At 44.3% G+C, this 11,699-nt stretch overlaps 1 protein-coding gene across 1 annotated transcript; it reads right to left on the bottom strand.

Moving 5' to 3' along the window:
• Positions 1–9,162, bottom strand: SLC66A3 (solute carrier family 66 member 3). The gene is made up of 7 exons (XM_056856769.1): positions 9,032–9,162; positions 5,611–5,693; positions 5,443–5,512; positions 4,076–4,133; positions 2,336–2,456; positions 884–925; positions 1–139 (listed from the first exon to the last, which is right to left on the bottom strand). Exons 1-7 carry the CDS (start codon positions 9,160–9,162, stop codon positions 48–50), a joined length of 597 nt encoding a protein of 198 aa, XP_056712747.1. The 3' UTR covers positions 1–47.
• Between the last annotated feature and the right edge of the window lie 2,537 nt (positions 9,163–11,699).

An 11,699-nucleotide genomic window follows, 5' to 3' on the forward strand; every position in this document is an offset into this window, starting at 1 on the left:
CTTCCTTTTGGTCCAGACTACTTAAAATAGGCAGAAGAGCTCATGTTTTAGTCAGTCTTTTTAGCAGTTTTCCTGTAATGCAGTATAGTTGCTGTGACCCATATATTAAGAGCCATCATGACCACTAAACGGACAAGAACTGGAAGGAAGGGGAAGAAGGAGTTTAGTTAAACTGACCCAGCTTGCTTTTCTATTTCAAATCATATAGTATGCTAAAGAAGAAGAGTCGGTTTTTATACTTCGCTTTTCCTTTAAGGAGTCTCAAAGCGGCTTACAGTCACCTTCCCTACCTCACAACAAACACCTTGTGAGGTAAGTGGGGCTGAGAGAGTTCTGTGAGAACTGTGACTAGCCCAAGATCACCCAGCAGGCTTCATGAGGAAGAGTGGGGAAACAAACCCGGTTCTCCAGATTAGAGTCCGCCGCTCTTAACCATTACACCAGGCTGATTCAGTGTAAAGGTACACTGAGCATACTGAAGTACATGGCAACCCCAAATCCTGTATTCCTCTGCCTTGATCCAATAAGGAGGAATCTACATGATAGTAAACATTTATGTGCAGATTCTTTTATTGGAATAGGAAGCTTACAATGCACAGTGGATGTACATCTCAGATGCATGTAGGGTTTGGATTGGAAGGCGTATTCCTATTTATCTTTCAAATACTAATTCCCCTTGCGCTGAGTATTTAGTCATCAGCTCATTCATTCCCCACAACAGCTGATGCTTTCCCTCAATCCTTTATATTAAAATAGGGAACTAACACTAAAACATTAAACATACTTGGCCACTACAGCGTACTAAAAACTATCACCCAAAAAAGGCACTTGACTGTCACTTAAGATGACACAATAACAAGTTAGCAAATAAAAGCAATATTACCTGTGAGATCCTTTGTTGTCATCAATGTTGTGAATATTCTTGCTGTAATTGAGAAAGTACATGTTAAATGTTCAGAAACCTGAGAATTGTGCATATACCTTGGATTCTGCAGTTTACAGATGTGAGGATCACAGATGTCTCCCCACCCCCCCGCCCCCAGTCCTTTCTGACCCAGAGAAAATTTAGTCCCAGGGTCGTGAAGCCCTATGGACTAATACCTGCGCTGGTTGGGAGGCTACAGGTGATGAAATGTCCTTGTTTCCATCAGACGTGGAAGAACAATTTCTAAGGCACACCTTGATTAATTACTGCATCTTATTTTTTCCAGAAATGCAAAAATATCTGAATCAATGCTTTCCCTGAAACACACAAACTACACTTTCCATTGCAAATGCCCTAAAATTGTAAATTGAAATCCTGGAACTACCGTATATACTCGCATATAAGCCGAGTTTTTCAGGGCTGAAAAAGCCGGCCTCGGCTTATACGCGGGTCAATACGGGGGGAGGGAGGAAGGGGGGAAACTTACCGCTGCCGCCGTGCCGTGCCGCTTCCTGCCGCCGGGAGCGGCCTGGGGCAGCCTCCTGCAATTGCAGGAAGGCTGCCCCGGCCGCCCCCGGGCCGCGCCGCCGCTTCTCCCCGCCGGGAGCGGCCTAGGGCAGCCTCCTGCAATTGCAGGAAGGCTGCCCCGCCCGCGCCGCGCCGCCTCTTCTCCCTGCCGGGAGCGGGCTGGGGCAGCCTCCTGCAATTGCAGGAAGGCTGCCCCGCCCCCCCGGGCCGCGCTGCCGCTTCTCCCCGCCGGGAGCGGGCTGGGGCAGCCTCCTGCAGCTGCAGGAAGGCTGCCCCGCCCCCTCTCGGGCCGCGCCGCCACCAGACCCTCGCCGCTGGAGAGCCCTGTAAGGTAAACCTGCGGGGGGGAGGGGTTATAAGCCGACCCTCGGCTTATACGCGGGTGCCTAATTTTTCCCCATTTTGGGGGAGAAATTAGGCACCTCGGCTTATACACGGGTCAGTTTATACATGGGTATATACGGTAACACAAGGTGAAAAAAGCAGTCAAGGTAGAGAATTGCTTTAGTAAACTGTTACCCATGTAATGATATCCTTATATTTTAAGGTATTCTTTCCAAACTGAGCATATCCTGCTACGGTTACAGAAATGATTGGCAGCTTGCACCTTAGGATGAACAAATCTTAGGATGAGAATCTTCCTCCAGTACAAGAAGACTCAACAGAAGAGTGTCTGGATTTAACCTTAATCTTTTTTTGAGTTTAGACTCCTGTTACCAAGAGTAGTTCTACTGCCATTTAGATTTAGATACTAAAACTATTAAATTTTAAATTGTGCACAAGAAAAGTGTTTTATTTTGCATCCAGAGGCACATTAGGAGTTGTTTGGACCATACTCAATGTTAATTGACATTGTAAGAAAAACATTTTTGACATGCTTACCTGCACAGGTGTATGTAGCTAAACTCCAAGTCAAGGTGCTCACTTGTGCAGAATCTTTAGTCTGCCAGAGACATCTGAGCTGAGCAAATTTACTTGCTGCACTAACTAGAGTGGATAAATTCTGTAGGAAAGCAGAGGAGAAAGAACAAAAAAACCCAGAACTGACTGAAGGATGGATAGTGGCCATAGCTAATTAATAGAGCACATGCTTTGCATTTAGAAGGCCCCTGGTTCAATCTACAGTTAAAAACAACAACTCTCAATACCTCCTGTCCTCACAATATGAGATGTAGTTTCCCGCCATCCTGGAAAAAATAGAAGGACTCTTCCCTCAGTTATGCTAGAAGATAATGATCAAGAATTCACTCTTACAGTCGCCAAATTTGGATGGATAGCTTATAAGACTAGGAAAACTTGGGTAAGCCATATTAACAGTGTATTCCTGAGAAGCGCCGGCATCCAGGGCGAAAGTCCTTTAGGAGGCCAGGAAGGGCCTGCGCCGGCGTCTGGACCCTTTGTGCTGGCGTCCGGGCAGCTAACAGGGCCTTCCGGCAGCATCCGAATGTCGGCAAAGGCTGCGCCGGCGTTCCAGGAGGCGTTCCCGGGACGTTCTGGCTCTGGCCTGGGGGCGGGGCCACCTTTAGGCGGCCTCCAAAGCCCTTTCGGGCCGGGAACACCCCTTTTAATTTTTGCAGAGATACACCACCTTTTAGGTGGCGTATAGGGTTGCACGGATTTTTTTGCACCAGGAGGTTTCAGCAGGGCTGAAACCTCCTTTGGAGGCAGCGCAGCCATGTTGCCTCCTGAGCCTGGTGCAGGCATTCCGCTTAGGAATGCACTGATAGGCTTTTAAGCTATAATTTTTTATAAACATAATGCTTAATTCTGTGAATCTATAATTTTTAATTGTTCTTAAATTTAACCTGAGTTATTTTATATACTGGAAGTTATTTGTTTAAATTGTATTGATTCAATTTTTATTGGTCTTGGATTGTATTAAATAAATTTATTTATATTTATTAGATGTAAACGAGAGAAATGGCTAAAATGGATTGACAACCAAATGTTCTTTTTTTCATCAGTGCCAAGAAAAAAAATGAAGATGTGATAATAAGAATTGCAGAAATCTCCACAGATCAGGGAAAAGTTACCGTATTAATGGCAGGCGACCAGTTGCCCAGTGATTAGCCAGTCAGATGGCCGAGTTTAATCCAGCTGGTGCACCAATCATCTATGTCCTCTACTGACTAAAATCTGTCTTTTAACACTAAAAATGTCTTCTTCAAGTACAAAGTTTCTTCACTTTTCTCAGGATAGCCACCCTATGGTTCTGGATATTTTGCTCCCTGGTGGTAAAGGACTATGTGAGGGGACTGATCCCTTGTCCCATGTGTTCTGGATTAAATCTGCTCACAGGATAAGCTTATTATTGCCAGTCACAATGCTGAACTTTCCAAAATCAGGGCTCCCTAACCTCCTAAAGCTAATCTTTGTTCAAGCTAAGCTCTGCCTTTTACGGATCACTGCATACTTAACAAACCGCTCATGATACTCTACTACATAGCTATATTCCATTATGTAGGTGAAGGAAAGATGGAACAGAACAGAGCCCTTGACAACCAGTATTTGGTCTTTCATCTCCATCCTTTATTCAAAGCACAATAACTGGTGTCTTCCCACCAAAAATCAGAGCCATTATATAGAAGTTATATGTATAGGGACAATTTATCACTTACTTACCATAGCCAGGTCCACTATCCATTTCTGCAGACCTAGCACATACCATCCCACCACAAATCTAGCCTTGTGGGTTAAGTTGCATAAGAATGAAAAGTGAGCATTTTGTACTGGTAAACTATTATAATTAATAATTAAACTATAATAATTAATTTGACTAGTTACCTATCCAAAATACACACAAGCAATGCATTCTGTTTGACAAAAAAACAATGGGGAATTTCCCTTATTCCTGATTTTGTGGTCCAAACAGTTTTTGATGCAGAAGAACCTATCACCAAATTTCCTTGTCATAATGTGTAGAAATAGTAGCCCAGGTTGCTTCCGCTATGGTCCTCTTTTGCTATGTGGATATCCTCAGTTATGCTCAGTAAACACTTCTGATGCTATAGAGAACTCTGTAAAATTGCAATAGCAACCTGCCCAATTCCATCAACATTTGTAGACTGCAGTGGATCCTACACCTATTCACTCAACAAAGTTTGAAGCCTTCTTCCAGTTTAAGAAGCCTCTCTGAAATTTAACTTGGTTGGAAGAGGCCTTCTTGGAGGAAGGTGGGGTCCACCCCACTGTATATTGCCAGGGCTGTGTTCACTCGGCAATTCTGCAATCAGGGATTTGGCCCTGGACACAGGAATAAAGGCTGAGTTTTGTAAAATGTGTAATACACAAGCAAATTGCTAGCCCTAATGACGTAAAAGCAGATACTCTCCGAGCGGTTCAGAACAGGAATTGGATAGGATTCCTTGCAGAAAGTGAAGTAAGTTGTAGCTAAGAGAATGAGCTGTAATCGTAGATGTCCCTTGTTCAAGTTCGAGCTCTACCAAAAATCTCTGAGGCTCAGTTTCCACTCTACAACATGGGGTTAATAATACTGGCTTATCCTATGGGGCTATTGTAAGACTTAGAACAAGACGATATGTAAGGCACTTTAGAATACTGAGAGTACAAAAGAACAACAGATAAGCAAATTTACACATCCATAGTTCATAGAAGTTAGACTTTCTGTGCACCGAATTTTGTTGCTAACTGCAGTCACAGAAAGACAAAATGAGTACCAAGCATTAAACAAAGACCTTCAAACTGCTCTGAAGTCCCCTGTCCCCCGGCAAGTCTATGGTACAAATTAAGATTCAATCCATAAACTCCATAAAAATTTACTTTACAAAAAAAAATCCATAAACGCCATCACAAGAAATGCAAAACCCTGGGAAAACTTTTGTACGAAAAAATTTACATGTTACATTAGAAATGCTTATTGAAAAGTAACTGCTGAATATCAGTGGTGACAGAAATGCAAATGAAATGCAAAAAACTTATCGGAAATGCTATATAAATGAAAGTGACTGAAGATATGATCAAAAGGATACATGACAGTGTATGGCAAAGCATGCTTCATTTTGCCATTGTAGTGCAGAACAAACGAAAGAAGAATGACATCTGAAACAGAACATTAGGCATTATAACCAGCATGATTGAGTAAAAACAAAGTGAGGGGGAAATGAAGGATGATGGGGAGGGGAAAAGCCATCCATTACCTTGGGCAATGATGATGGGATATTCTACATATGCTGACAGAGGATAATTGTAGTAACTGTGGTATCGCAGGCATACAAGGAAGCTGAAAAGAAAAGGTATGTCTTCGGTCAGTTTCCCGGCAGGCCCTCCACCACTGAGGCCTTGCTGGGAATAGCATAATCTCAGCGGCGTGCAAGACCGGCATCCCCCAGGAGCAGGAAGCTGGAGGGGTGAGAGATTCAAAACAGAGAAAAGGAAGTATTTCTTCACACAGCACATAGTTAAATTGTGGGACTCCCTGCCCCAAGATGTGGTGATGGCTGCCAACCTGGAAGGCTTTAAGAGGGGAGCAGACATGTTCATGGAGCAGAGGGCTATTCATGGCTACTAGTAAAAATGGATACTAGTCATGATCCATACCCATTCTCTCGAGGATCAGAGGAGCATATCTATTCGATTAGTTGCGGTGAAACACAGGTGGGAAAATGCTGCTGCAGTTGTCTGGTTTGTGGGTTTCCTAGAGGCACCTGGTTGGCCACTGTGTGAACAGACTGCTGGGCTTGATGGGCCTTGGTCTGATCCAGCAGGGCCTTTCTTATGTTCTTATGTAGGATCTTCTTACAGTGTCATCCTAAACTGATCTACTCCGAATCCTTCTCGGGTTTTTGGGATGGGGCTTTTCCTTACAAGTTAGTCCAGATAAAGATGCTAACCCACAAGAAGTGTCCTAGCGTACACACCCCAGCCAGAATCAATTCTATTGGATCTTACTAAAGCTTCCTCATCTAGTCACCTGGAGAAAATTCTTGCTCACCACAGGTTTCTCATGCCAAGTGGCCAGTTACAAGCCTTCAAGGAGGAGAAGGTGAGTGCTAGCAACCGACTTCAGTAACATTTGCCTTAATGTGGTGTTAATTCACAGTGGGTAGCCGTGTTAGTCTGTTTGCAGTAGTCAAAAAGGGCAAGAGTCCAGTAGCACCTTAAAGACTAACAAAAATATTTTCTGGTAGGGTATGAGCTTTCTGAAGAAGTGAGCTGTGGCTCACGAAAGCTCATACCCTACCAGAAAATATTTTTGTTAGTCTTTAAGGTGCTACTGGACTCTTGCCCTTTTTGACTACTTAATGTGGTATGTTCGGCTCAGTTCAGATGGTCCCTCACGAAGAGGGCAATCAGCCCTGGGACATGAAGGCATAGGAACTTGTACTGCTTCGCAAACAACACCTGACCTTTAAGCTCCACCTCTGAATTCAGCACAGCTGCCCTGAAGTACTGGAGGAACTAAGGTTTACTTGTGCATTTATCACAGTTGGCTCTAGATTAGGCAGCATTTGACCGTTTTTGCTGTATTCTCCTGGTTGTGGGTTTGGAATATCTTGGGTAAGGTGGCTACTCCGTGCTAAGCAGGCCCCTGTGCAAAATACCTTTCTAAACAACCAAAATCAATTGCTAATGTCCATACTGGAAGCCACACCTTTTGGCCTAGAAAGGGATACACAGAGGCTGCCTGGAATATGTCGGTGGCAAAGGAAATGCACTCTGCCTATGCTCAACAGCACCACTTATTATTTTACTTGTGATAAGACTGATTCTCTGGAAGGAAAATGTGCTTAAGACTGAACATGGCAGAGGATAAGCATCTGTGCTCATCCTCCCAGTGGGAAAAGGATTCAGTGAATCGGAATAAAGTAAATGCCTCTGGGCATGCTTGTAGTGTGTCTTTGTCACAGCTGTAAAGGTAGATCCAAAAGGAGGACTTGGTTTTTATACGCTGACTTTCTCTACCACTTAAGGAAGAATCAAACCGGCTTACAGTCACCTTCCCTTCCCCTCCCCACATCAGACACCCTGTGAGGTAGGTGGGGTTGAGAGAGCTCTCAATAGAACTGTGACTAGCCCAAGGTCACCCAGCTGGTTTCACATGTCGGAGTGGGGAAACAAATCCAGTTCACCAGGTTAGCCTCCACCGCTCATTTGGAGGAGCGGGGAATCAAACCCGGCTCTCCAGATTAGAGTCCACCGCTCCAAATCACCACTCTTAAGCACTACACGCTGGCCAAATCAACACCTTTTTATTAAGCCCAAGCCACACACAACACAAGAGCATGTACAAACTTTCAAGCGCTCCATAACTCAGCCTGATGATTTCTGGAGTGTTCAAAAGTTTTCACTCCGTTTTGTGCTGTTGGGGCTGGGCTGAATAAAAACCACAAAACAGGCTTTTGAATGCTCCAGAGATTAGTCTGACGAAGCGTTCTGGAGCGCTTGAAATCTTATATAGTGGTTTGGGCAGGTTGACGAAAATGTAATGAATACTGCTTTTGGTTTTAGTATTTTCCTCTCACTGAGCCAGAACAGTCACTACTACCCCACCCACGTGGGCGTGGAGGCCGCCGCAGCCTTGAGGCCCAGGGCATCCAATCCGGTTGCGGGGTTTTTTTGGGGGTGGAGCCTGAGCAGGGAGGGGTCTGGAGAGGGGAGGGACTCCAATGTCACAGAGCCCAATTGCCAAAGCGGTCATTTGCTGCAGGGGAACTGATCTCTATCGGCTGGAGAGCAGTTGCAATAGCAGGGGATCTCCAGCTAGTACCTGGAGGGGAGGTTGGCAACCCTAACCTCCAACCGGAAGCTATCCGCTTCAGGACAGCACTGTCAGAGAAGCCCCCCCGCCCCCCTGTATCGTTTTTTTTTAAAGTTTATTTTTATAATTGGGGGGGGTACAGAAGGAAAAAGAAGGGAAGGGTAAAAACCGTTTAACATACAAAAACAATAAAGCAGACTCAATAAGACAAATAAACTTAGTCGAATCCAATACATATGACAAGCAAGAATATTAATCAATATATCTAAAATATATCTAAATATAATTCACAGTGGGTAGCCGTGTCTGCAGTAGTAGAAAAGGGCACGAGTCCAGGAGCACCTTCAAGACTCACACAAATATTTTCTGGCAGGGTAGGAGCTTTTGTGAGCCACAGCTCGCTTCTTCAGAAAGCTCCTACCCCACCAGAAAATATTTTTGTGAGTCTTGAAGGTGCTCCTGGGCTCGTGCCCTTTTCTACTACTGCAGGCAGACTTAACACTCTTGCCCTTTTCTACTATGTCTAAATATGTCAAAAAGGGCAAGAGTCCAGTAGCACCTTAAAGACTCACAAAAATATTTTCTGGTAGGGGATGAGCTTTTCTTCAGTATCTGAAGAAGCGAGCTGTGGCTCCCGAAAGCTCACACCCTACCAGAAAATATTTTTGTGAGTCTTGAAGGTGCTCCTGGACTCTGGCCCTTTTCGACTACTGCAAACAGACTAACAGGGCGACCCACTGGGAATTATGTCTAAATATGTCACTGTTGAGGTCTGGGCAGTCAATGAGATTATCTACCCATTGCATCATAAAAGTGCCCGAGACCGTCGGATCCCCCTGCCTCGGTTTGGATCCCCTTACCCGCTCAGCTCCAGCACCAAACTCTCCAAGCTGAGTCCCCGGGCGGACTTGGCCGCCAGCAAAGCGGCCGCCTGCGGCAGCTTGAGCCCCGCGCACACCGCGACGGTGCTCCAGTCGGCCAGCGCCAGCATCGCGCCGCCTCCACCCAGCCCGGAATACCGAGCCTGTGGCGCAGAGGCCGCCTCCTGCTCCGGCTTGCCCCCCCCCCACCGCCAAAAAACCACAACAACCCCGCCCTGCAGGAGAAGAGCGGCTGCGGGGAAGCAGCCACGTGGAGCGACCGGTTTCCTCGCCCAGAAGAGGCGGCCGCCCAGCTTCCCTCCCGCGCTCTGCCTTGCCTCGCAAACACAAAATTGCTGCTTTGTTCCTGGTGTTGCAGGGCAACAAGATAGTTGGGGGGCGGGGGAGGGCTGCTGCAACTTGGCGGAGTAAAAACAATTTAAAAAGTTGGGACAAGCTTATTTCCCAAAGTCACGCATCTACACGGATACAGCCTTAAGCAAAATGTACAAGCCTAGGCATATAACCACGAGCTAAACAGCACACAAAAATTTTAAGCCTTTGACGCGCCCAGTTAACTATCAGCGGTTTCTACCCCCCAAAAAATATAATGGATGTTTGAAGTTATCAGTACTGTGAGTGCATTTTAACTCGGCGTAAGAGGGTTCTCTGGCTGAAAATGAACCAAGGTCGAAAACGCATGGTCGCTTTATCCTCCTTTAATCCCTGTTTCAGCTAAGATTCAGCCTGGATCGAATGCATGCGTTTCACTTAATGTGCGTTCGATCCTGGCTAAAAGAAGGATTAAAGGAGGATAAAGCGACCGTGCGTTTTCGACCTTTGTATCCTGACAAGTTTTTATGCTGGCTTTGCTATGCAAAAAGGACTTGTCAAAGAAAACAAGGCCTCCATCCTTGGGCACTGATGAGAAGGTACAGAGTAGAATTTTGAGTTACTTTCCCTGAAGCTACAAGATACAATTTCTAAGCTGCATGGATGCATCAATACTTGCTTATGTCTAATTGGGATAATTTTTCTTTTGCAGTTCTTCCTTTAGTAACACTGTGATGTCATTAAAACTATAAAAGTTGTATGCATAACGAGCTCATTAGAACTTCCCTATCTTTAAGTGGCTTAGACTAGGTAAACTCTCAGCTCGAGCTTTTAATAAAGGATTACTTCAACAGCTCTGTTTTGTTTGGAGTGCATCATTGGGCAGCCGTGGTTGGAACCTGTAATAAATTCCCCATCAGTACTTTTATTAACATAAAATAAGTATGTTAACCCCCTTTGGGTGAATTTACCAGATTGGGAGTAACTTTTCATGTGCAGTAAATGAAAAGTTAATTTATCTTTAGTACCAGATTTCAGTGTTTTGTATCAGGATTCAACGCAAAGTAGTTGTTTTAGATTCCCTAGCAGTTTCTAATCTTGCAGAGTGATGGGTGGGGGGAGAGTTAATAAAAGATTCTGTCTAGTTATTTGCATACTGATGTGAGTTCAGATGTTTGCAGCACTTAATAGGAGAGTCTGAGTCAGACAAGAAAAAAATTGACATTCTGGTTCCTGCCCAGCAAACTACTATTAAAGGCAAAAAAGAAAGCTAGGTTCTTTTATAATGGTGAGGTGGCAGCCCTACGTCACACTTTCTTTTACAAAACAAGACCTCCTCCTTACCAAAAGGGTTACTGCTGTACCTTCTACTGTAGAACCAAAAACAGAGATTCAGAATTTGGGGAAATTGCATGTTTTCCTTCTCTTATCATTTTGAATAAATAAGGCTGCAGTACTACTTGGGAGTAAGCCCCACTGAACTCACTGTGACATAAAGGAGAAACATAAGGGTAAGTAGGAATTGCCAACTTTCCAACTGCCCCCTCTAGCTGTGCATTTAACAGCAGCTTGTGCAGACATTAGCAGATAATGCTCATTTCCATGCTGTGACAATCATGTTGATTTTGGCCAGTCAAGGAGTTCGTCAAGAAACAGCAACAGGTCAGGCAAGGGTTTTCTTTTTCTTTCTTTGTTCCTCTCGTGATCAGTTGGCAACCCTAGAACACAGTCCAGATGTAACACATTCCAGTTGTTTGAGCTGCAGTAACAGTTCATAGCTATACACTTTCCCAGTTGTTAATTGCTTTCTTAGAAGAAGAAAAAAGTACCTGTGCTTAAACCTTTTTGGAAATCACACTGTTGAAGAGTCTTTAAGTGTTCATGCAGTGGAGTTTAACCTGAGGTTCGTTGCTCACTGGACCCACACTTGCCTGTTGTGAATCTATGCACCAGCAGTCTCCAAGCTCAAATCAAGAAGCATTGGAGTCCCTGCCCCTTGAAACACGCTTTGTAATTGGCTGTAGTGCTTACTGTGAGATAAAATTTTAAGGAGAAATTTGTATATTCAGAGAGGAAACCTTTTCAAATATTTTTATCTATATGATGAAGATATGCTGATGGTATTTTTTAATATGGAAAGGCAGCTGTACTCAGTTGCAAGAATTTCGTAGGTTCATCAATGAACATCATATCAATTTCCTGTATGTCATGATTAATAAAAAGGGCAATAGGATTTGGACAAATATATACAAAAAATCCCACACAGATAAGAGTTTCCTTTTTTAAGTTTTGGTCATTTTCACCCAGCTCATATAAAAAATGATTTACTTTACAG

Source organism: Euleptes europaea, chromosome 10 (genome assembly GCF_029931775.1).
Source record: "Euleptes europaea isolate rEulEur1 chromosome 10, rEulEur1.hap1, whole genome shotgun sequence".
NCBI classification, from domain to species: Eukaryota; Metazoa; Chordata; class Lepidosauria; order Squamata; family Sphaerodactylidae; genus Euleptes; species Euleptes europaea.